Source organism: Octopus bimaculoides, chromosome 5, assembly GCF_046866305.1.
Source record: "Octopus bimaculoides isolate indiv1 chromosome 5, ASM4686630v1, whole genome shotgun sequence".
NCBI lineage: Eukaryota > Metazoa > Mollusca > Cephalopoda > Octopoda > Octopodidae > Octopus > Octopus bimaculoides.
Window position 1 is genome coordinate 86,203,921 of NC_142932.1, and position 27,500 is coordinate 86,231,420.

Genomic DNA, 27,500 nt, shown 5'->3' on the forward strand with positions numbered 1-27,500 from the left:
ACACAATTTTAAGTTGGTATATATTACCTGAGGCTTTCAAATACTCTAGTTACCAGGTGTCACATTATAACTGAGTAAATGTTTCATGACTTCTACCTCACTATTTCTGCACTTACAGGCCAAGGCATTTAAGAAGCAAATGGCATTGTCCATGAAGTCATACAGGTGTACAATTTACCATAGCCTGCTTAACCATGCAGAGGTGGGGTACAGTTCAGCACAGTCCACCAAACTATACAGGGCACAGTTCACAACAATCCACCAAGCCATACAAGAGTACAGTTCATGGTATTGTTCACCTAATCATACAAAGGTATAGTTCACCACAGTCCACCAAGCCATACAGGGGTACAATTCACAACAACCAGGGCATACAAAGGTACAGTTCACCACAGTCCCCCAAGCCGTACGGGGTGCACAGTTCACAACAATCTAGCCATACAAAGGTACAGTACACCACAGTACACCAAACCATACAGGGATATAAGTCATACATGAGTACAGTTTACCACAGTCCACCTAGCCATATAGGGGTACAGTTTACCACAGGAATACAAGTCAATGTAGTCCACCTAGTCATACAGGGGTACAGTTCACCACAGTCCACCAAGCCATACAGGGGCACAGTTCACAACAACCTAGCCATACAATGGTACAGTTCACCACAGTACAAGTCAATGTAGTCCATCTAGTCATACAGGAGTAGAGTTCACTACAGTTCAGCTAACTATACAGGAGATACCCAAGAGAGAGAGAGCGAGAGAGAAAGAGAGAGAGAGAAGGAGAGAGAGAGCGAGAGAGAAAGAGAGAGAGAGAAGGAGAGAGAGAGCGAGAGAGAGAGAGATGAGGTTACAGACATACAAAGCAAGGTTTGCTATCATTAACAACATATTGAACAAAATATATACATGGGAAGCCTTCCTTTGCCTCTGTAAATTATATTAATGTTATAGGGGCTGCGTATCAGAAAGATTGTTATAGACTGTTTGTAGAAGAGTGTTGTGTGATGATTGATAGTGAGGAACAAGCCAATTGCCAATTTTAACTGAGTAAGTGCCCTGAAATGTAAAGCAACAAAGTCATAGGGTGTGGAAGTTAAGATTGACTGCAGGTGACAGTCAAACTTGACAGGGTTGAAAGGAAGGAAGTAAGAAGTAAATTATGCCCAGAAGCTAGGCAGTGAGAGAGGTGGGGGTTATGTTATTCAGAGATAATCAGATAGAGGAGTGGGATTGTGTTCACTGTTCTCTACTGAGAGGATGAAATGTAACCACCCCTAGACAGGTGATCGAAGGCTGAAAGTATGTGAATGTTTGTATGTATTTCTGTTGTATGTGTATCCATGCATGCACATGTGGCAACAGACTGCCATATCCAATAAAAATTAAGCTTTCAAATTTTTAAACTTGTCCAATATCATGAAAAAGAAAGAAGAATTATATGAACACAAACTTTATTTTGTTTACTCATTTAGAGATGGGGAGAAATAATCATCATCATCGACATTCCATGCTGGCATGGGTTGGACAGTTTGACAGGACTGGCAAGCCAGAAGACTGTACCAGGCTCCAATCTGATCTGGCAAGGTTTCTACAGCTGGATGCCCTTCCTAACACCAATCACTCCAAGAGTGTAGTGGGTGCTTTTTACATGTCACCAGCATGGGAGCCAGTCAGGCGACACTGGCAATGACCACGCTCAAATGGTGCCACTGGGATGGGAGCTAGTCAGGTGGCACTGGCAACGACCATTCTTGAATGGAGAATTATATTTACACACGAGTGCCGAAATGGCTTGTTGTCCAAGGGAACTGTAATGCGGGGAAATAAGATACAGTTCACCCACCTTCTTGTTGTCAGCTGTCGGATCTTTTTTAAAACGGGGGCCACATTTTTCATTAATGTTTTACGTAGTGTTTTTGGTACCGAAAGACTTTCAAACTTCTTATACTTATCTATTTTGTGTTATAGAACAGAAAAATATTTTTGTATTCGAATTTATTTCATGTAAAAAATTGTCTTATTTCGATAATTTCAACCAATCACTGACAAGTATTCAGTAGTTTACATTTACTCCTTTGGCTGATTAAGCCATAAGCTTCGTTTTATTTGCTTTTTTAATTTTCTTTTTTTTTCTTTGTTTTATTTGCTTTTTTCTTTTTAAATTTGCTGTTTTATCCTAACCCTAACCCTATCACTGATAGAATTGTTTCAGAATCGTTTGTTTATGTAGTCGGCACTTAATGTATATCGGCTGAATGGACGTCAGTGATTGGTTGAAATTACAGAAATACAACTTTAACATGGAATAACTTAGGGATTTCTTTTTTTTTTAAGAAGACTAAGAGAAAAAGATGTTTTATATGACACATTCTACCAGTGTTCCAAGTTTCAAAGTGTTTCGTTAATGAAAAATGTGGCCCCCGTTTTAAAAAAGATCCCAGCTGTCCAGCTGTACTAAGTGCAAAACTCACACCCTACCTGTCGCACCTAATGTAAGCAGCTGCTACTACCAATCCTGCTAGCTCACTTTACTGACATCTGTTCACAGTGAGTGCCCCAAGCTGAAAAAAGACGACCCTGATCTTGCTACCCTCACTTCCTCTCTCCCCCTTCCTGTTCTGGTCAGGCCCCTTGACCATTGACGTCACAGCCCTTTCCTTTTGGCTCATCTCATCCCTACAGTATAATGGTCTATAATACCTAAGAGGTCTACATTATATAGATCCAGTCTATATCTAACAGGTCTATGTAATACAGTGGTCTATAATACTTAATAGGTCTACATCAAATAGATCAGATCTATAAGTAAAAGGTCTATGTTGTACAGTGGTCTACACTACCTAAAGGTCTACATTATATAGATCCACTCTATATTTAAGAGGTCTATGTAGTACAGTGGTCTATAATACCTGATAGGTCTACACCATATAGATCTGGTCTTTAAGTAACAAGTGTCTATAGTAAGTGGTTTATAATAAAAGGTCTATGTCATATAGATCTGGTCAATATCTAACAGGTCTTTGTACTAATGGTGGTCTTACAGATCCATATATATATATATATATATATATATATATATATATATATATATATATATATATATATATATATATATCATACAGACCTGTATAGTACAGATCTAGCCTGTAACTGTTACAGCAAAACACAATTATTGAAGACAGAAGAGTTTTGTGACAACAGAGGTTAAATGCCAGTTATTTCCTGTGGCAACCTAGAATACCTTAAATGGTTTTTACCTTACATTTCTACTAACAGAGATCTCTATGAATTATAACAAATTCTACTCATTATATCTGTATAAATTAACTCTCCCTACAATATCTTCTGTAGTAAAATCTGATAGCAATAACTGTAATATTAATGAATGAATAAAGAGTGATATTTCATGTTGCTCAATAGTTAATTACTAATTATGGCAACTTACTCAATAGAATGTTGACGAATATGAAGTAACTTCATTGCTATTGCTGTTATAATAGTTCTAAATGCTACATTCAGTGGTAATTTTATAAACTGCATCCATTGCATAAAATAAATGGATTCAGAAATAGTTGTACAATCGCTTCATAGTTTGTGACAGAGTGAAATACAAATCACAGTAAAAGCAGGGTTTATATATGAATATATATGTATGTATATATGCACATGCATATATTTATATATATGCATGTGTATACATGAATATGCATATATTTATATATATGCATGTGTATACATGCATATGCACACAGAAGCAACAGAATGACAACACAAATATTTCAGCTGACTCAAATACTTGCTGGTTCATGAAAGAATAATTTTATTAATCTTGTTAATCTTTAGAAGTTGAGGATTATTAAATATTTCTTTTGAAGAACGGAAAGAAAGATGCAAAAAAAACCTCCAAAAAACACAGCAATTGGATTATTATAAAAAATTTTCTTCTTTCCACAAGGAATAAAGAAATATGAGTTTTTTCAAAACTATTTAAAATTTTGTTTTTGGATTTGGTTTGCAAGATTCTTTATGTGAGTTCATGTGTTGAAGCATATTCTGTTGTGTCTGGGGAGAGTCATTCTCTTTTAGTGACTTATAAATTGACACACTCACTGGTAAAATTTCCACTCATTTACTTATTTATTTCTCTAAAATTTTCATTGCGTCTTGCAAGAGTCAACAACTATTGAAAAGGTTGCAAGATGCAACGAAAACTTCAGAAAAATAAATAAGTAAATGAGTGGAAATTTTACCAGTGAGTGTGTTAAATTATAAGTCACTAAAAGAGAATGACTCTTCCCAGACACAACAGAATATTTTAAATTTAATTCTCTAAATATAACAAAAGAAAGTTGCTGCTGTTGGTGGCATCATTATCATCATTTAGTGTCCATACTCTATGCTGGCATGTTTATGAATTTGATACTATAATTTAGAAGAAAATTAAGATTTCAATGAAATGTATAAATTAAACTGAGTTTATTTTATACAAGTTGTGAAGCTAAAATCTGCCATTTATTTTGCAGTACATTATGGCATCAAAACAAAACATTGCTAATATGTTCAATAATACATTTTGATTATTTTATTTTGATGTCTGCTTGTGCTAATTGCCAAGTAAGGGAACAAATAAGAACAGTGATGGCAAATAATCAGACTGAGAAGGAGATCAAGCTTAAAGATGTTTAGTTCTTTACTCCAGCTATGAGTCTTCATTGTTCTGTTGTTTTTCCAGAGTTTTCTTATTCTTCATGTTGGTGGAATTACAAATAAAACAAGAAAAATTACATAAAAGGCATCAGAAATAAATAATGCAGGATAAAACCTTTTACTCTGCTTGAATAAATCAATTTAATTATTGAATTAAGATTGCTATGTTAAGATTTCAACTTCAAGCTAAGGAAGTTATGTTGGTTTTGATTTCTTGAATAATGATAGTTGTCACATGGCCCTGAAACATGAAAGAACATTTTGTAAAAATTGTAATTCTTGCCATTTAAGCATGAAATTTGTACTACCATGAACAATTAGAACAGATTATATTAAAACAAATTTCAGGTCAAATTATATTTACTCTGTAACTTATAAGATATTTGTAAGAAAGTCAAGAGACTAATTTTATGCTTCAGAATAGGTACACTCATCTGCATTCAGATTATTCTGTCAAATCTTGCTGAGGTCAACTTTTCCTTTCATCCTTTCAGGGTTGATAAAGTATCAGTCAAGTCCTAAAGTCCCATGATGGTATTGACTAAGCTGCTCCCTTCCTCTGCTGTCCTTGTGCCTAAATTAGAAACAAATGTTCACTAAATCTGCATCTACATAAAATAGACAGTTACAGCTAGGTCCCTTGATTTAGTAATATTGATTTAAAATTTTGGCACAAGGCTAGCAATTTCAGGAGAGGGGGTAAGTTAATTACATTGACCTTAGTGTTTAACTGGTACTTATTTTACAGACCCCCAAAAGGATGAAAGGCAAAGTTGACAACGGTGGAATTTGAACTCAGAACATGAAGATGGACAAAATGCAGCTCAGCATTTTGCCCAGCATGCTAACGTTCGACCAGCTTGCTGCCTTACTTGATTTAGTAATATTAATAGCTTTAATTAATTGTTAATTAAACATTACAACTTTAATTAAGGTATGTTACTGTAATAAAAATTAGGTAATAACTGCTTAATTAACATTGTCTTAGCAATCCTTTCTACTATAGGCATAAGACCTGAAATTTTGGGGAGGGTCTAGTCAATTGCATAGTGTGTGTGTGTGTGTGTGGGGGGGGACAAATACAAAGGCGCACATACACACAAACATGCATGTATACACATTGTATATGTGTGTGCGTGTGTGTGTGTGTGTGTGTGTGTGTGTATAAAGAAATAATTGAGATTCAGTGGGATTAGGTACTTACGTTGAAGCACCAAGTCAGTCCAGTATCATCCGCACAGCTTGACGTAAGGCGAATAAAATCAAAATGGAATATTAACAAGTAGGACACATTAATATAATTTTTCAGATGTAATGATTGCATTGTTCAATTAAATGGACCCACTTGAAACGGTCATACTGCATCACTATTTGATATCCTGTTGCATATTTTGATTATATATATATATTCACACATACACACATATACACACAAACACACACACTCATAGGCACTGGTTGGCCTGGAGCTATTGTACAAGACACTTCCCCAATGTGTCATGCAATGGGACTGAACTTGAAACTACACACCCTTTCCTGCAACTGTAAAATTATTAAGTGTGCCCAAAATTAAATATTTTGTTCTGTGACAACAATTTGAACTCATAACCTACAGAGCAATATTGTAATCATTGATAATTAATGAGAGGAAAAGTCAGCTGGGGAGAGATTATGTGTCTGCATGTGAGAGAGAGTAAGAGAAAGCCCATATATGTGTGCATGTATGCGAATAGGTATAGATGAGAAACAAAGAGACAGATAGGTAGATTGACAGAGTGTGTATATATGTATTTATGTACATACATATATTTGTGTGTAGTGCATGTGCATATCTTCACGGGAAGATGTGAGTATGAGGATGTCATCTATGTACCTGGTGAAGAAGGCGCATGAGCGGCAGATGTTGAGTACTCGACATTCCAGTTGGTTCATATAAGTGATGGCTAGTAGGCCTGAAAGACTGGATCCCATGGGGAGACCTGTTGTCTGTTTGTATATGTGGTCCTGGAAAGAGAAGTAGGTGTTGTCCACGATGATGGACAAAAGTTGATGTATATCAGCTGTGGTAAGTCCGAAGCATTGGATCTCGGATGTTATTATGCAGTGAGTCAATAGGTTGACCGCTGAGTGTGCTGGCACCGTTGTGTACATTGAGACAACGTCAAGACTAAAAGCATATCTGTTTTGCCTGAGTTGGTTTAGGAGCAATTGATACAGCCTTTTGATGACTTCGTCAGAGTTTTTGACGTGTCCAGGAAAGGTGGAGAGTATGGGTTTCAGGATGTGAAAAAGTAACCAGGATATTTTATATAGAGATCCTTCCATGCTGGAGGCAATGGGTCTAAAAAATCTGGGTAATCTACTGTTCTTTGTGATGAAATTGTTCTTGAATTTATTATGTATTTGTCTCTGTCTACAGATGTCCGTCCAAGCGGTATTAATTGAGTCCTCAATCCTGGTCGCAGTTATATCTGTCACTTCAGAATATAGCCTGTCATTGCTTAAATGTTCTAGTGCCAGTCTATCATATATTTCACAAGAAATAAGGCAGATTTCTTTTCCTTTATCTGATGGTAAGTATACAAGGTTTTTGTTTTTTAGTTTAGTCAGTGTTTTATGTTGTGCTTTGGTTAAGTTTGGAGTTATTTTCAATTCCTTCCTTAAGATGTTGGAGATAGATTGTTTCAATCTGGATAGTTTGTGGTTGAGTTCTTGCTTGGTTGGGGGTGGGTGGAGTGGGTGGTCTAGTTGGTATGTGGGAAATTTGCCGAGTGTGTTGTTCTTCTTTATCACTGATAGCCATTTGAATTGGTAGGCTGTTTGACAAAAGTTGGCTTCCAGGTCGAATAAGATTTTTTCATTCAGCTGTTGGCTCAAGATAAATTTAGGGTCCAGACTGAGAAGTTCTAGTTCTTCATGGGAGAGTGACTCACTCAAGTCTGTGACTAGGCATTTCGTTGCTGATGGTGTGCTGGCATCCTTGGTGTTAGTGTTATCTCGTTCAGTGGACGTGTCCTGTTCATCTGTGTCGGTGTAATAGGCCAAGTTGTGTTGGTATTTGGTACAAAGCCACTGAAGAGGCTGACAGAATATCCACAACATTCAATAGCATGGACATGAACATAAAGTTCGCTATAGAACATCCCGACATTACTGGATTGCTATCACTACTTGACTTCAAACTGAATATAATGGAAGAAGGGGAGATCCACACTGAGTTCTACAGGAAAGCAGCCAGTAGAGATGTGTTTGTCCAATACAATTCAGCACTTCCACTCAGTGCCAAAATAGGATACGCCAGAAATGAACTTGCATGCATCCAGAGCAAGTGCAGCAGAACGGAGGACAAAGTGACCCACACTACACACTTCCTAGATATACTGAAAACCAACGGGTACCCTAGATCTATTGTAAATCGGCTTAAGTATCCAAGATGACCAACATGCCGAACACATAGAAAACCCAGCAACACATGCTTCCTTAAAATACCCCATTTTAGAGAGAGGGTAACTACATCCATCCAAAGAGCCATAAGAAGAGAAGGGCTAGACATACAACTAGCTCACTCTGACCCCTCTTTGAGAAGACACCTTGCAAAGAAACGAACAAGGGACAACAATCAATGTACACTAACAAACTGTCCCATCCGTGATACAGATTTATACCAATGGGTAAACAAATGCAACAAGTTCTATGTGGGTAGCACAACAAGACTGTTACACGTCCGCATCAAAGAACATCTGAATACGAGAGCCTCCTCCTTCAGAAAACATCTAGACAGATGCCGGAACACTGACAAAAACATAACAGTCACAACTGAAGCCAATGAAAGAAATTTGGGTAATTTAAGAATTAAGGAAGCTATACTCATACACAGACTAGGGCCCCAAATTGACAACAGACTGGAGGTTGGTAATCAATATATCATTTAGCTACATCTAGATGTGTGTAGGTTCATTTAGAAGAGAAAAAAAAGAAGGGAAAAAGGGAAGCTGCACGTATAATACATAACTTAGAAGCAGCGCTATAGATGTACCAGTACATACGAGATTAAAACATGGCTGACCTCACGCACTTCTCATGAGGAATTCCAGAAGGAGCTTCATGAGACCACTGTTGAGATGCTTAAAAAAAAAAAAAAAAAAAAAGCCGTTGGAAAACCTTAGAGTCAACCCAGCTAAAACCAGCGACTCCATCTAAGAATATCTGAAGAAGTAATTTTATTCTGAAATATCATCAGACTACGGATGACTAAATTACAAGATGTATATAGCCCATTGTTTGTATTATAGTGCATTGTTGTACCTTTCAAAACTTTTTATTCTTTTTATGTATATATTTCTTTTCAGGTACACGACACTGCTTTCCCCCTTCCCAGGCTACAGGCCCACACCCCCAACACCCATACTGTTAGGATTGGCACTCTCAACGTCGGCACGCTGAAAGGTAGATCTGGTGAAATTGTTGAGATGCTTGAACGGAGACGCGTAGATATGTGCTGCATCCAGGAAGTAAGATGGAGAGGAGGTTCTGCGAGGTTCCTCACAGGCAAAGAACACAGGTACAAGATTTTCTGGGCAGGGAACACTGACGGGTTCGGGGGCGTAGGAATACTTCTAGCAGAGAAATGGGTGGATAAGGTAATCGAGGTCGTTAGAGTAAGTGACAGAGTACTTAAGATCAGACTAGTGCTTCATCATAGATTAGCTACTGTCATCTCAGCCTATGCACCTCAACCGGGGCTACCAGATGGTCTGAAAGACCAATTCTATGACACCCTCTTACAAACTACCTTGTCGACGAGTGACAGGGACCTACTCTTTGTGGCTGGAGACTTCAATGGTCATGTCGGACGTCGTGCTGGAGGCTTCCATGGCATACATGGAGGCTATGGCTTCGGTTCCCGCAACGAGGAGGGAACCAGACTGCTGGAGTTCTGTGATGCAACTGATCTTATGGTCTGCAATACCAACTTCAGGAAACCTGCCAGTCACCTACCGCTCCGGCAGACACTCTAGCCAAATCGACTACATCCTCGCCAGAAATAGGGAAAGAGGGCGGCTTATAAATGCCAAAACCTACCCAGGCGAAGAATGTACCCCACAACATAGATTAGTAGTTAGCGACTTTGGGATCAAGGCAAAATGGGTGCCCAGAATTAGACAGGCTTGGAGGAGAAGGGTGTGGAAGCTTAAAGACCCTGCAAATGGACAGAGACATAGAGACAAGTTACTTGAAGCATTTAACGAAATAGAAGGGGATATAGCATCATACAACGTGGAAGACAATTGGAGATTTCCGTATGTCGACCCAATAGAGGGACCAGCTATCCGAGTTGATAGTACCGGGGTAGATAAAGCAATTAAGAGTATGAAGACCGGGAAAGCCCCCGGCCCATCAGGAATCACTGCAGAAATGCTCAAAATATCTGGCAGTGTTGGCTATAGCCTAGTCACCCATATTACGAACCAGGTGATACACGAAGGAGTCATACCCAATGACTGGTGTAGCAGCATCATAGTCAACTGCTACAAAGGTAAAGGTGACGCTTTAGATACAAATAATTACAGAGGCATCAAGCTGTTAGATCAGGTTATGAAAGTTACAGAGAGGGTCATAGCCCAACTAATTAGAGAGCGAATCAATTTAGATGAGATGCAGTTTGGGTTCGTGCCAGGTAAAAGCACTACTGATGCCTTATTTCTAGTGAGACAGCTGCAGGAGAAATACCTAGCTAAGGATAAACCTCTGTACCTGGCTTTCGTTGACATGGAGAAAGCCTTTGACAGGGTCCCCCGATCCCTTATCTGGTGGTCAATGAGGAAACTTGGGATAGAAGAATGGTTAGTGAGAGCTGTGCGAGCCATGTACAGAGATGCTGCCAGTAAGGTGAGGGTTGGAAATGAGTACAGCAATGAATTCCGGGTAGAGGTAGGGGTCCACCAAGGTTCCGTCCTCAGCCCCCTCTTATTTATCATAGTCCTCCAGGCAATCACAGAGGAGTTCAAGACAGGTTGCCGCTGGGAGCTCCTCTATGCTGATGACCTTGCCCTAATTGCGGAGTCACTATCAGAACTAGAGGAGAAGTTTCAGGTGTGGAAGCAAGGTCTAGAATTGAAGGGCCTTAGAGTCAACCCAGCTAAAACCAAAATCCTAATAAGTAGGAAGGTAGATAAAACACAAACCCCTTCAGGTAGATGGCCCTGCTCAGTATGTAGAAAAGGAGTAGGTAGTAACTCTATAAGATGTACCCGGTGCAAGCTATGGACACATAAGAGGTGCAGCAACATCAAAGGCAGGTTAACTAGCAAGTTAGTTTTTATTTGTGGCAGATGTTCAGGTGCAATAAAGACTGTAAACAAACAGGAAACAACTTCTATCTCATTCCAGGGTGAAAAACTAGAGGTAGTCGATAGCTTCCGCTATCTGGGCGACCAAGTTAGTAGTGGGGGTGGGTGCGCTGAAAGTGTAGCTGCTAGAATAAGAATAGCCTGGGCAAAGTTTAGAGAGCTCTTACCCCTGCTGGCGACAAAGGGACTCTCACTCAGAGTAAAAGGCAGACTGTATGACGCATGCGTACGAACAGCCATGCTACATGGCAGTGAAACATGGGCTGTAACTGCTGAGGACATACGTAAGCGCGCAAGGAATGAAGCCAGTATGCTCCGTTGGATGTGTAATGCCAATGTGAATACCCGTCAGAGTGTAAGTATCTTGAGAGAAAAGCTGAACATTAGAAGCATCAGTTGTGGTGTGCAAGAGAGACGATTGCGCTGGTATGGACATGTGGTGAGAATGGATGAGGATAGCTGCGTGAAAAAGTGCCACACCCTAACAGTTGAGGGAACCCGTGGAAGAGGTAGGCCCAGGAAGACCTGGGCTGAGGCAAGACCTTCGTACATTGGGCCTCACCGAGGCGATGACTACTGACCGAGACCTTTGGAAATGTGCTGTGCGTGAGAAGACCCGGCAAGCCAAGTAAGATCGTTGCCAGTGCCCCTGGACTGGCTCTTGTGCGGGTGGCACATGAGATGCACCATTTTGAGCGTGGCCGTTGCCAGTTCCGCCTGACTGGCTCCCGTAGGATTTTCGAGTGAGATCGTTGCCAGTGCCCCTGGACTGGCTTGTGCGGGTGGCACATAAAAGACACCATTTCGAGCGTGGCCGTTTTCGTGCGGGTGACACGTAAAAGCACCCACTACACTCTCTGAGTGGTTGGCGTTAGGAAGGGCATCCAGCTGTAGAAACTCTGCCAAATTAGATTGGAGCCTGGTGTTGCCATCCGGTTTCACCAGCCCTCAGTCAAATCATCCAACCCATGCTAGCATGGAAAGCGGACGTTAAACGATGATGATGATGATGATGATGATATATGTATATATGTGTGTGTATGTGTTTGTATGTGGTTAATGCAAGTATGTATGCAGTTGGTACATTTATGTGTGGGTATGTGTGTGTGTATATATATATATGACTGTGTGTGTTTTTGTGAATGCACATGTTTCTAGTTTAGACATGCAACAGAATAGAAATTTCCTAATCCTGACCTAATTATCTCCCCCATCCACAGCACCTGTCCAATATCACCTTATATGAATCATGTTGACACCTGTCTTCCTAACTAGATTACCACTGGAACATGTCAATCACACAAAGTGAGAGACTTTCTAAGACATTTCCAGTGAAACATTCCAATGTTTAAGACAAGCCTACGCAGCTCATCCCCCTCTCTCTCTCCCTCTCTCTCTCTCTCTCTCTCTCTCTCTCTCTCTCTCTCTCTCTCTCTCTCACACACACACACACACACACAGGTGGTCTATATTGGTTTCATGATAAATGCTGCCAACACATCCCCTGTGAAACATTCCAATGTTTTAAGACAAGCCTGCACAGTACCTCTGACACACAGAGAGCAGGTGGGAGGTCTAATTGGGTTCATGATAATACTGTGGACATTTAAAACCCTTCTCCTGGTCAGTTTTGAACAATAAACAAAAGGAAATGCTTGGATTTTAATTCTTGGTTTTGATTTGTTTACTCTTCATACCTAGTACAATGGCTCAATGACTGAGAGATAGGTTAAGTAGCTGGACAACTGATCATAAGGTCATAAGTTCAAGCCTTATAATGAGAATTATTGTTCTGAGGCATATAAGTTTACTTGTTTTTATTTTGTGAGACTAAACTAGCTAAATCAGGCTCTATGTGGTTCTCTTTCATAGTTCAGTGGTTAGCAATAAGACTGGAAACATTCAATTGTAAGAACTATTATTCCAACAAGTCAACTATTCCACTCATATTAATGGAAAATTCAATGTAAAACAAGAGAAAAATTATGCCTTTCCTTTTTCCCTAATCAACATAAAAAAAAGGATATTCCATGTGGGAAGGTCACAATTGTGTCAGATCTGTCAGACTGTCAAATAATACATATTTTTTTTTTCAGAAGCTGGTCCACAGGATTTATTAAGAAAACTTCATGGGCAACAAAGTATAAATTTATACAATAATGTAATAGGAAATAAAACTCAGTATGGATTATCAAAAACTTGGTATGGGTCACTGGTGGTCCACCTGGACAACATTGTGCATCATCAAGATAGGATCAATACATAGAAAATCATGAGAAAGAAACTGTAGCCAAATCTCCCTCAAATTCCCATTTCAAAAAATAGAGCATAATGAATAATGAACTCATGGATATTATACCAGAGAAAACATAGTATGTCATGGCTCTGACCATAGACATGACCAGTTGGGGCTCCTGGGCCTAAACAACAACAACAACAACAACCACAACAGAAAACAATGGTAGTAATAGTTTATATCCTTTCAGTTTAAAGATAGCAATCAGTTTGTAGAATCTCAGTGTACAATCTGGTGTGCAATCTTTAACTAAAACTGGATAATTAAATAAAAGTAAAGGCTTACATACCATGATTGAGGAGAAATTAATTAAAACTTTTCAGGATATAGCTTCATTTCTTCAAATATTCTCTGTTCTATAAGAGGTACCATCTTATGGTCGGAAGATAAATCACTGCTAAGAAACACTTGTTTACCAGTTTTCTTGGCTGCAAATAATAGTGTCAGAAATGTAACAATGTTGTATGAATTTGGTTAGTTTCACTGGACTACAAGAAAAATACTTGATTTTATTCCTCCATTTAATGATGCTAAAGGTATTTAGCTTTAATAAAATTTCAGAAGCCATAATTAGATAATCTGTCCTCATTGCGGGTTAGTCTTTCTTGAAGTTAAATACAAGAAGAGAAACCATTGTCTTAGATGAGATAAAGTATAACAGTTATATTTCAAAGAGATAGTCTTTCTGTAACGCTGTTTTAACTAGCAGTGAATTCCTTACATTACTTTTTGAGAAAGTGAATCAACCCTTCACCATTTTTGTTGCAGACATCAACTACAACCTGAGATATGACTTCGTTTTGGATAATCTTATGCTACATATAAGAAATACAACCAATATAAAAAGATCCTTGAAGGTGGCGAGCTGGCAGAATGTTAGTGAACCAGGCAAAATGCTTAGTGGCATTTCATCCATCACTATGCTCTGAGGTCAAATTCTGCCAATGTCTACTTTGCATTTCATCCTTTTGGGGTTGGTAAAATAAGTACCAGTTAAGTACTGGGGTTAATGCAATCAACTTACCCACTCCCTCGAAATTGCTGGCCTTGTGCCAAAATTTGAAACCAATATGAAAAGACCCTTAACTCAGTAACTGCATCTTCAAAATATATAAAGATGAAGTTTAGCATTGATCCTGCCTGATTTTAAAACAAGACAAAAGTTACAAATCAGTCTAGCCATATTGCAATGTCATTATGCTAACTACTTCTCCAATACCAAGTGACAAATGCTACAAACATTGTGGGATAGACAAAAACATTCTATGATGATGTTAGTAGCAAGGAATGTGTGACCAGAATGAACTCACAGTTTTTAATAAATCAATATATAACAGTGTTTTTAATACCAGCAATGATAGTAACATATGAATGGGTGCTAGCTGTTTCATTGATATAAAAACTCATAAATTATTAGCAACATTCTATCAATAGGAATATTGATTGTGCTCCCTAAAATGAAAGTAGGAGGCAGTGGTTTAACATCAGTCATGTGATCATTGAACTATCACATTATATACTTCAATAGCATGTATTAAATACCAAACATTACACAGCACCCATATATGAGGCAAACAAATTAGTGGCTGGGAAAGGAGCTCCTTGGAAAATATATTTCAACTGATGATCAAGAATTCACAATCAGAGAAGCTGGATTGCTCTACCTCAACAAAATATCAAATGAATATGAGGTGGAAGTAAATGTCTTCAAAACGAAACTGGATCTCCTACTCTCAAGAGTCCTTGATGAACTAACTTCAGCGCAGGAAATGCAAATGTGGGCAGTGACAAGAAGCTCCCTCATTTACCAAATGATGTCTACGTTGTCAAAAAATTTCAGATTGGCAGTAACAAAGATAACTACAAATTTATCAAACCCCAAGCTTAATTTGTTCTAATTATAATGGGCAGACCTTTGTGATGCAGGAACTTGAAGAAATAAAGAAAATAGTTCACTCATATATATATATATATATGTATATATATATATATATATATATACAACAGTGGTGACGCTGGCGTTCGGTCATGTAAAAACAAATAATAAATGAGTATATGCATATATACGTACAGGTGTATGCATACCTACGTCTACCTCTATATATGGGTGCATATCTGGATACAGGACATAGCAAACAAAACGTAGACAAGAAATAATAATAACCAGAGTACAGAAAACACACAAGCCACATAGAGAACATTTTCCTTCATCAGCTACCCCCGTTTTAACACCGGCGTTTCGAAGAGTTGGGCAGGACGCATCGTTAAAACGACTCTTCCCATGGACCGCAAATTAAATTTGTATACACAAATTAAACCTGTGCCATGGAGGAATGTAGTGGCGGACAAAAAACAAGACAGGAAAACAAACAGAAAAGAAAACAAGACAGGAAAACAAACGGAAAAGGCCATGCGGCCAGATGTGAAAAATTATGTGTATATGAACGCTGTGAGGCACGAACTTGAAAGTGGGGACGAAGTAAGTTCGCGTGTTTGCTCGGCGATAGCCAAGGAAGAAAAGGATTATTGACCGGAAGCATGTGACCATGCAGGGGTAAGGGAGAGAGAGAAAGAGAGTGGTAGAGGGAGAAACAAAGGGAGGAAGTAGAAGAATAGGTGAGCAACGAGAGAAAGTGAGGAATATAGTAGTAACAGAAGGAAGTACGAGGGGGGAAGAGAGAGATATAGTAGTAACAGAAGGAAGAATGAGAGGGGTAAAGAGAGGGTTTTGGCTATAAGGGAAAAGCACTGCAGTAAATGTAATTGCTAACTTTAAATCCTCTGTTAATACGTATCTCTCTTTACCCCTCTCATTCTTCCTTCAATTACTACTATATCTCTCTCTTCCCCCCTCGTACTTCCTTCTGTTACTACTATATTCCTCTCTTTCTCTCGTTGCTCACCTATTCTTCTACTTCCTCCCTTTTTTCTCCTTCTACCACTCTCTCTCTCTCTCTCTCCCTTACCCCTGCATGGTCACATGCTTCCGGTCAATAATCCCTTTCTTCCTTGGCTATCGCCGAGCAAACACACGAACTTACTTCGTCCCCACTTTCAAGTTCATGCCTCACAGCGTTCATATACACATAATTTTTCACGTCTGGCCGCATGGCCTTTTCCGTTTGTTTTCCTGTCTTGTTTTCTTTTCCGTTTGTTTTCCTGTCTTGTTTTTTGTCCGCCACTACATTCCTCCATGGCACAGGTTTAATTTGTGTATACAAATTTAATTTGTGGTCCATGGGAAGAGCCGTTTTAACGATGCGTCCTGCCCAACTCTTCGAAACGCTGGTGTTAAAACAGGGGTAGCTGATGAAGGAAAATGTTCTCTATGTGGCTTGTGTGTTTTCTGTACTCTGGTTATTATTATTTCTTGTCTACGTTTTGTTTGCAATGTCCTGTACCCAGATATGCACCTATATATACAGGTAGACGTAGGTATGCACACACCTGTACGTATATATGCATATACTCATTTATTATTTGTTTTTATATACATATATATATATATATATATATGCAGTTCCTTTAAATGATTCCCAGAGGGTTATTGACTGAGACAAACTTGAGGCAGGGACTAATTGCCATTGACTGCCAAGTGTGGTTTGGCAGAAAAGTTCAAAGTGTGGTATTATTAGCAAAACCTTTAAATAAGCTTCTTATGGCCACTCCAAGTGCATAAGGATTCTCTCTTTCTCTCTTTACATACACACACACCGTCTGTCTGTCTATTCATCTATCCATCTTATTACCATACTTCACACTCTAGTGTCTTCAGGCCAACAGGCCAATTAGGAGAATCTCTATGTGGTTGTTCATCCCGTGAAAAAAAACAAAAAACAACCAACTCTCCCTCATATTACATCTTCACAATGTAAAAAAAAGGAAGGACACATTGGCTAATGTGGTTCTAGATATACTGTATCTGAAAAAATAAAGCTGATGGGATGATCATATCTGAAATATCTTTGATTGTAGGTGTACTTGATCAGGACTGAAATGGGATTAAATAACAATGCTACTGCTTTATCCAAAACACTCAAAAAATAATATAGGAAATTTCAGAGCATTAATGATAAACCCAACACCTCTTAATGTGGCCTTCCCAACATGCTCTTGAAAATGCTAGTGCTTGCTTTAGGTATCACAGGTTGTTGTAAAGGTAAAAAGTTATATGAGTCTCAACCTGGTTGTTTCTGCATTTAGCTTTGTAACACAGACGTAGAAAGCGAAGTACGACTGGTCCAAGACCTAGTTTCAGCAGCTACATGTAACCAGGCTGCTTCTATTATATCATTGATTATTTTGATATCAGCTTGATAGTCTCACAATCTTCTGTAATTTCCAGAATATCTGCCTCTGGAAGAAATCAATACTTCAATTTCCCAGCATTCAGTTCAATACATTTAGACTATTTCCTCTATCTTTCATCTAACAGAATTATAATCATTGAGACATTTTTCTCAATTTTTCCTGCAGTTAATGAAGAATGTGTTATTAACAATCTTTGGTTCCTTTCAACCATTATTTCACAGCTTCATTAAACTTTACCAGGAAGGCAATATGTTTTCATTGAATCAAAAGAATATTGTTTGCTAAAGGCATATAAATAATGAGACAATTTTCTTTTTTCGAAACTGGATGCTACATTTATTAAGCAAAAGCTAAGAATTTGACACATGAAAGACTTTAGCTGGTTGTGAAGTTAAATTTCATTTTCTGATCTAATATAACAAAAATTATTCATTTGTTTTTTGTTCAACATCTTGCAATTATGTGTTGATTAGTTCTGTAAATTCAGATAAGGTTTTGGCTATAATGGAAAAGCACTGCAGTAAATGTAATTGCTAACTTTAAATCCATAGCTGAAAGTAAGGAACTTCTTGGAGAAAAATGCAGGTGAGGAGAAGAAAAAGACATAAGTAAAAAAAACAACAAAAAAAAAAAACATATGAGACCAAGATGATGGTAGATGAGAAAAAAGTTGTTTATTTAAATGTTTTGTATTAAAAATGGATGTCCTTCTTGACATCAACCATAAAAGTGAAATGTGAAACAAGTGTCGGCTCCACTTAGCCATGTAGATTGAGGCAGAGAAGATGTGTTTCACTTAAGAAGGTAATGTTGTGTTTGCAATTGTGTCTGAATGAATAAATGCCAGATTTGATGACCCTTGTCATCTTAATTACTTTATTCCAACAAGTATTTAATGTTATGAATTAGAACAAGTGTATTGTATTCATTTGTAAATCTTGTTTATTTGTGGTCAGTGCCATGAGATAGCAGCCAGCTGTTTGATATACAAGATAAAAAGGGATGATTACAGCTGGAACATCTTTGATCATAAATTTGCTGAACAGAGTAGATGCTGGGCTAAATAACAGCAAATTCAATGATTTCTAATACAGTCACACAAGACCTCATATTTTTGATGGAGGAGGAAGTGGCAGTTAAATTACATTGTACCATGCCTGGTACTAATTTATTGACCTTGGGAGGCTAAAATGCAACATTGTCCTCAGTAGGTGTAAAAGGGATGTCAATATCACAACAATTTCCCCAATTTGGCCATTTCTACCATCCTGATTTACGTACAGGTGGTTGCTCAATCAGCTAGAAATAATAGTCAAATTTTTTTCAAAGCATACCCTACCATCCTAAAAATGAGAACGACATATCAGAAAATGTAGTCCCAGATAGTGAAGGTATCTGGCTCAGTGGTTAGAGCATTGGGTTTACAATCATGAGGTAGTGAGTTCAATTCCTGGAATAGGCTGTATGCTGTGTTCTTCAGCAAGACACTTTATTTCACATTGCTCCAGTTCACTCAGCTGTAGAAATGAGTTGTGACGTCACTGGTGCCAAGCTGTATTGGCCTTTGCCTTTCTCTTGGATAACATCGGTGATGTGGAGAGGGGAACTTCCTAGGTGTAATCCCATGGTCATTCATGACTGAGTGGAGTCCTAGATAATGGTGGGATAGTTGCAGCTGGAATATATTTAATTGTAGTCTGCTACATTGGCGTGAGACTAAAAAATAACAACATAGTTACAAGACAGATTATTAGTAGAAGGGGAAATGTGACTATGTGATGTTCATGCATTTGTTAAGTGGTGACTGTGGCTAGTAGTTAAAATTTGGCCGTTGATGTAATTTAGTGGACGTTTACATCTAGGCTGTGGCGATTGATTCATAAGACTAATAATTATTGATTCATTAATTAACTGGTCTTTTATATCATTGTATTTATTTACTTTCAACCATAGTAACAAGCAGTATTGTCAATGGTGAATCCAAGGAAGAAAGACACTGGTTACGTAACATATTGATCCATTCATTGCTGAATCAACTACTTGAAATCTTTCCGGGACATTTCACATGTCAATACTTGCAGTAGTTTATAAAGACTCAACAATATATCTATACACACAGACATACACCACCCTGTGTGTGTGTGTGTGTGTGTGTGTGTGCGCGCGTGCGTGCATGTGTGTGTGTGTTATCTTCATTGGCAATGGCAGCCTTGGTGTCGAAGTCATTTTAACACCCACTTATTTCCAAGCTTGCATAGATATGTGAAAAACTTTGTTGAAGCACATTTTTCTACAGTTAGATGCTCTCCCTGTCACCAACCCTCACTTATTTCCTAGTAAGATAATATTTCCTTTAGTCTGTTGAACAATGCAAATGCATAATCCAAATTCTTTTGTGGAGGATTGTAAACAAATGACATCACATTTGTATTGAACAGTGACAGCACAATTGTAAAGACAAAGGGAACACACACACACTCTCTCACACACATATTCATACCTGTATACATATATGACAGGCTTCTTCCAGTTTCCATCAGTTAAATTTCACTCAGTAGAAGGTAGTGTCCATGCAGTGGGAACAGATATTTAGCTACATGGGTCTGAAGTAAACTACTTAACAACATGGCCTTGCTTCGGTGCCTATTATGTGTGTGTGTGTGTGTGTGAGTGTATAAAAATGTAAGCCACATATAGTTGCAAGCAGACCTAGACATTCTCTTGGTTGTCCTACTCCTTCTCTCCCCTCCAGTGGTCACTCTGAGAGTGTGACCACTGGAAGGAGAGAAGGATGTTCCACCATTAGGTTGGTACTCATTTTCAGTTGAGAAAACTGGAGCAACATGAAATTCTGTGTGTTGCCCAAGAGCATAGTACCAGTACACCATTCCGTCTATGAATTGAACTCACAACCTTATTTATGATCATCAACCCAGCACCTAACCACTACACCACACACCTCCACTATATTTTTGTTGTTGTTGGCACTCCATCGCTTACAACGTCGAGGGTTTCAGTTGATCCGATCAATGGAACAGCCTGCTCGTGAAATTAACGTGCAAGTGGCTGAGCACTCCACAGACACGTGTACCTTTAACATAGTTCTTGGGGGATATTCAGCGTGACACAGTGTGACAAGGCTGACCCTTTGAATTACAGGCACAACAGAAACAGGAAGTAAGAGTGAGAGAGAAAGTTGTGGTGAAAGAGTACAGCAGGGTTTGCCACCATCCCCTGCCGGAGCCTCGTGGAGCTTTAGGTGTTTTCACTCAATAAACACTCACAAAGCCCAGTCTGGGAATCGAAACCACGATCCTATGACCGCGAGTCCGCTGCCCTAACCACTGGGTCATTGCGCCTCCACTTCACTATATATATAAATTCATATTATTTATTATTTACTGTAACACATTATCTAACGTTTATTTACCAATTATTACCCTAATATAACCTATTCCCCACTGGCCAAGGTTTATACCAATATTAGTAATTAAATGATATTCAGTCTGTTGAGATGATTTGGTAGCATAACACCTAATAAGTTAACGGTATGTCTTTTCTACTCCTCTGATGGGATTTTGTCCAATATAATGTTTTTAATTACTGGAATTTAATTCTTTGGGCAGTTAATAAATTATATTAATGCTACATCTCCATTTTCTGAATTTTAATTTGAATATTTATAAACCAAGATTTATACTTAAAACTATTATTTATGAATATTACTATTCACAAAAAAAATAATAGGTAATGAACCAGTAATTCATTGGGATATTTTTATCCCTTAATGAGGCTATTTTAACCTCTATTTAAATATATATATATATATATATATATATATATATATATATATATAATGTTCATACAGAGAGAGAGTGAGAGAGACAAGTATGTTTGCAGTTAGCTAAATGTTAGAAGATATAAAATCTATATAGAAAGGACTTAAGAATAATGATGAACATATATTGGCAACAAACAAAAGGAAGCAGAATTAGAAATGAAGAATGACAGTAAGAGAAAATCAACAGAGAATACAACAGGGGTGTGAGTTACCACCAAACCAGTTTTTATTATACAGGAAAATAATTATGTGATCTTTTAAGCATTTACCAGGAGAAAATATCAGCAGTATCCATCATGCAGATCAAACAGTGCTCATATAGCAAAAACAGAAAATTTACAAATGTTAGTAAGTACTATAAATGTAAATGAAAAGATGGTTCTGTGTCATAACAAAATGATCAAAATAATCCCCCACTCCAAATAACAACAAAAACAAACACTAACAGCAGTATTAAAGAGGATATAACCAATTTACAACAAAAATGAATAGAACAACCTTGGAATAAGTTGAGAATTTTAAATATTTGGGAACCATCGTTATATCAAATAGGAAAAAAATTTTTTTAAATTAAGTCTAAGTTTGGACAAGTCAAGGTTGCTCATAGTGAGATCAAACATATGATGTCAAATAAACATTGATCAATAAGAGTGAGGAAATGAGTCCTAGGGGCATACATATAATCCATCTTTAAATATGGTTGTGCAACATGGAACATTAACAAACAAGTGCAAAAGGTGATATGGTTTCTGAGAAGCATGCTGAAAGTGTTCTATACAGATAGAGGACAAACATTGAGGTCCTTAAATGAGTATAAAGACCACTAGAAAGCTTCTCAACAAATGAAGATCACAGACTCAGTTCATTGGACTCTATATGAAAAGAAAAAGCCAGGGAGCACTCTGGGGATAATCAGGAAATTGAAAGGAAGAAGAACCTAAAGAAGACAAAGGCCTTACCAACTGATTTCAGTAAGATAGGCACAATAACCTATAAAACAAATATAAAGTTTCTGCCATTAATAGCAGTAACATTTTATTTGTTTTATAAGAGGAGACAAGAGAGTTAAGATAACTGCCATGATATTTTTCATGGCTCCAAGATTGGTGGAAGAAAGGGAGGAGGTTCTTCTCAGACCAAAGACCTGGCCCAAATGTTTACACCTGAGTGGATTTTGTGAATTGCACCCAAAACCAGCTGGTAGTGTTACAGTGGATAACAGGATAAATCTTATTGTTTCAGAAATGCTACACTATCTCCCACAAGCTTCCACACAGTCTCCTTTACCAAAATCAACCATCAACACTAAGCCTGATGAAGGAGATGAAGACCTGCCCACCACAACAGAACTGAGATCCTAAAACCAAGGCACCACATAAAAAGCATTGGTGTGGGTGCTGGCACCATGTAAAAAAGCACTGGTGCTGGTACCACATAAAAAGCACTGGTGATGGTGACATGTAAAAAGCACCCAGTATACTCTGTAGAAGTGGTTGGCATTAGGAAGGCCATCAAGCCATAGAAACCAAGCCAAAACAAACTATGGAACCTGGTGCAGCCCCTGGCCTTGTCAGTTTCTGTCAAGCCAGGCAACCCATGCCACCTCAGAGAACAGACATTAAATGTCGATGATGATGATGATAATGATGAAGGCTTTGGTTGATCCAATACTGTACCACAAGATACTTTCCCATAGTGCTGCACAGTAGGAACGAACTAGAAACCATACAATTGTAAAGCAAACTTCTTAACAACACAGCCATGCCTGCACTCATGACTTTGGGACCCAAAGCTGTAGAAAATACTTGCTTCAAGTGTTGCACAGAAGGACTGAATCACATAATTACAAAGCAGAATTCTCAAGCACGCAGCCATGATTAAGCCATAAATATTAAAAGCTTTATCTTTCATCTTTATCTTTCGGTTGTTTCAGTCACTGGACTGCAGCCATGATGGGGCAACCACCTTGAAAGATTTTAGCCTAACTCCAGTATTTATTTTTTCTAAGCTTAGTATATATTCTATTGGTCTCTTATACGAAGCTGCTAACTTATGGACATGTAATGAAACCAACACTGGTTGTCAAGCAGTGGTGGAGGACAAACACAAACACACATGCATATACTTATGCATGCACAAACACACACGCATAACTTCTTTCAGTTACCTAACTTAAACTCTGTTTACTACAAATAATATGTATCCAGAAAATAAATAGTAACATGCTAAATTATGATGCATTAGTAGTCATAAAATGACAACTATGTCAGTAACGTTATTTCAATAAAAACTTGAGTTGGGTTGAAAATTTTCAATTTGAGCTAAATTTTTTAATCGTTATTTGAAGAGTTTAATTGGTTCCTTCTAGAAACCAATGAATTGAAATATTATTATAGTTATGGAGAGAAAAAAGCAAAACAAATGTAATAATTTATTATTGTCAGTTTGAGGTACAAAATCTGTTGGATAAAAAATCAACATTTTGTATCAGGTAACAAGAAACGATGTTTGACTCCCGGGACAAACACTAACATTCTCCAGCATTCCACAGAAAAATAATAAGTGTCATAGAGAAACTTAAAAGTTGTAAGGTCACTATAAAAATGACAAGTGTTTTGTTAGCTAAAAATACCAAGTTCAAATTATCCCATTAAGTTACTGGAGAGGAATTGTCAAGGTGCCAAAAAACTCTGCCCCTCATGTGGTGGGAGCTATTACTGATGTGCAATCAATGAATCAATCAACAAATAAGAAATGTAAAAAGATAATTACCAAGTTTCTGTGCTAAAGGTATGCTCAAAGAATCTGCTGAATCAGTCATCAATTGACAGCCATTTGGCATGGAAGTATCCTGAAATGAAAATAAAGTAAATCATTGTTGATAATTACAGAGATGAGTAATTATGTACATTATTTACATTAGACGGATATTTGTCCTCATCTTCTTTGTTGTTAAAACAACACAACAAGGTATGTAGGGGAGACGGCACAGAGCATAGGAGAGTGGGTAAATGAGCATTGGCGGGAACTTAAGGAAGAGAAGAGCTCATCAGTTCTGTACTAGCATGCTGAGCAGGAACACGGGGGCTCACTCAACAAAATAGAAGTTAAAATATTGTCCACACATAGAACAGATGCAATGCTTAGACAAATTACGGAAGCTAAACACATAATAGAAGATAAACCTAGCCTGAATAGAAAACTGGAATGGAACACTAGCACACATCCCCAACACACCACAACTTATGACAGAATAAGATCCTCATAAACTGAGAATAATATGAATATAATACAATACACAGATAAATAAATGGAATTAAATAACTATATACATAAACAAAATAAATTAAATCAAATTAATACAAAAAAAAGAAACAAAAGAAAAAGTAAGTAGATATAAACATGAATAAAATAAAGTAAATTAGATAGACGTGTACAAACAGGGGATACTGACAATGAAGGCATATTCCACCACCCCCACTTACTAAACATAGACACACACAGAGGGATATATGCATGCGCAAATAAAGACGCATACAATAGGAATACAAAATGGCAGATCGTTAGTAAGGAGAGACACACAAAAAAGAAAGAAGAAAGCAAAGGACCATTTTTGTTTGGGCACGTTTACGTTAAAAAACAATTTTAGAATAATTTTTTTCTGTTAAAATGCTAAATGTAACTGACCAAAAAAAAACAACAACCAAGATTCAACCAAATCAAAAAATAAACCCAAATGCTAAGCGAACAAAGATGAACCGTCCCACTTCCATTACATACACACATATATTCACACAGAATTGAAATGCTGTTTGATTTATTTTTTCAGCGTACAATTTTCATCATCCCACTACCAAGTATGACATCACCCTATCCTTCCTTATTCATCTATCACCCCTTCCTTTCTCATTCATAAACACAAGAGTATTATTATAGTAGATTATCTCAGTAACCATGGGAGCTATGAGAAAAATACAAAGCCCAGCATCACCATCAGATGATTCTACACACCTGTGTAATTTTTTGCGCAATTTCACCCAGCCGTTTGACCGTGAATCCCAAGACAAGAAAGAATCGCCCATGTCAAATTTATATGTATAGATATATGTGTCTGTAATGAGAGAAAGGGAAAATGAAATTCACAAGATTCTGTATGAATGGCATCGATCGTTTCAATCCATCTTACATTAGTTCCTTGCAGATCAGATTTTGGACAAATGATTGTGGTGCATCCTTTGGTACAGATGTGTCCTGTCAAGTGACTTTTTAAAAGGTACTTCGCTCAATAATATCAGTTTTGCTTGGTTTTATTATAAAGCATTTCATTATTTGCCTGTAGCAGGTTGCATACAGGGTTTCATGGTTTAGAATGAATAACATGGAATGGATACAGTTCATTTCTTATATAGGTAATGGACCTACATATAGTTAATCATAAATAAAACGTGTGTAAAATATATATATATATATATATATATATACATGCATATATATTTATATATATATACATACATACACACACACATATATTTTTATACACAGTGCCACACCCTAACAGTTGAGGGAACCCGTGGAAGAGGTAGGCCCAGGAAGACCTGGGCTGAGGTGGTGAGGCAAGACCTTCGTACATTGGGCCTCACCGAGGCGATGACTACGGACCGAGACCTTTGGAAATGGGCTGTGCGTGAGAAGACCCGGCAAGCCAAGTAAGATCGTTGCCAGTGCCCCTGGACTGGTTCTTGTGCGGGTGGCACATGAGATGCACCATTTTGAGCGTGGCCGTTGCCAGTACCGCCTGACTGGCTCCTGTAGGATTTTCGAGCGAGATCGTTGCCAGTGCCCCTGGACTGGCTTGTGCGGGTGGCACATAAAAGACACCATTTCGAGCGTGGCCGTTTTCGTGCGGGTGACACGTAAAAGCACCCACTACACTCTCTGAGTGGTTGGCGTTAGGAAGGGCATCCAGCTGTAGAAACTCTGCCAAATCAGACTGGAGCCTGGTGTTGCCATCCGGTTTCACCAGTCCTCAGTCAAATCGTCCAACCCATGCTAGCATGGAAAGCGGACGTTAAACGATGATGATGATGATGATGAATTAGAATAAAGTCATTATTTAATGATTTATCAGTGGCCAGCATACTAAAATACCATCATCATCATCGTTTAACGTCTGCTTTCCATGCTTAGCATGGGTTGGACGATTTGACTGAGGACTGGTGAAACCGGATGGCAACACCAGGCTCCAGTCTGATTTGGCAGAGTTTCTACAGCTGGATGCCCTTCCTAATGCCAACCACTAATTTATATTAAAGTTACAATAAGAGCATTGAATAATTACAATGCCATTCTGCTAGAAGTAGACCCCCCAAATGGTCTAGGAACTGCTTTGATTATTACTCCATTATCACAAGATCTTATTGTAATGGAGTAATAATTTAAGTGGTTTCTAAAACATTTGGGGTCTACTTCTAGCAGACTGGCATTGTAATTATTCAATGCCCTTATTCTAACTTTATATATATATACATGCCTACTTATCCTGATTAGAAGATCAAGAGCATCACACTTCAATACACTGAACAATAATAGAGAAAAATATACAAGTAGCAACAAGTTTCATTGTATAAATATAATTATTTTCAGATGAAAGAACAATTGTTTTATAAAACTTGATACTTAGAGTAAGAGGGGGTAGTTTATGAAATAAACAATATGAAAACAATGTTTGAAGAACAAAAACACAACAGAAGAAAAACTATATTTGATTTAACCATATTTGGAAGTGGTTAAATATATTAGTTTCAAAATTGGCTCAAGGACAGCAAAAAAAGAATGAAAGGTGAAGTCAACTTTGGCAGAATTTGAACTCAGGACATAAAGAGGGATGAAGTGCTGTTAGCTATTTTGCCTGAGGTGCTAACAAAATGCTTTGTGGTAAAGGCAGCAATGTAAATAAAAGTAATTGATAATTTTGGGCCAGAAAATTAGTATGG

The 27,500-nt window shown here is 37.9% G+C and overlaps 2 protein-coding genes across 9 annotated transcripts in view; one reads left to right on the plus strand and one right to left on the minus strand.

Annotated features, from left to right (window-relative positions):
- LOC128247922 (uncharacterized) overlaps positions 1–15,276 on the plus strand; it is a 37,192-nt gene extending 21,916 nt beyond the window's left edge. For 3 of the 5 annotated variants that reach the window (XR_016241935.1, XR_008264263.2, XM_052968368.2), the window contains exons 2-3: positions 7,129–7,282; positions 13,156–13,647. Coding sequence is in view for 3 of the 5 variants with exons in the window: in XM_052968368.2 (XP_052824328.1) it covers positions 7,129–7,282; positions 13,156–13,325 (324 nt within the window). In the remaining 2 variants the exon portion in view is untranslated. Of the gene's footprint in view, positions 1–7,128; positions 7,283–9,058; positions 10,029–13,155; positions 13,648–14,123 lie in introns of those variants that run through there. The other 2 variants (XM_089352517.1, XM_089352518.1) reach the window with 2 other exon arrangements.
- Positions 1–27,500, minus strand: part of LOC128247921 (proteasome assembly chaperone 4-like) — a 106,813-nt gene that overhangs the window by 2,503 nt on the left and 76,810 nt on the right. For 2 of the 4 annotated variants that reach the window (XR_016241934.1, XM_052968367.2), the window contains exons 2-3: positions 24,280–24,358; positions 13,645–13,783 (exon numbers count right to left, since the gene is read on the minus strand). Coding sequence is in view for 2 of the 4 variants with exons in the window: in XM_052968367.2 (XP_052824327.1) it covers positions 13,665–13,783; positions 24,280–24,358 (198 nt within the window). In the remaining 2 variants the exon portion in view is untranslated. Of the gene's footprint in view, positions 1–1,452; positions 4,425–5,913; positions 5,951–13,644; positions 13,784–24,279; positions 24,359–27,500 lie in introns of those variants that run through there. The other 2 variants (XR_016241933.1, XM_089352516.1) reach the window with 2 other exon arrangements.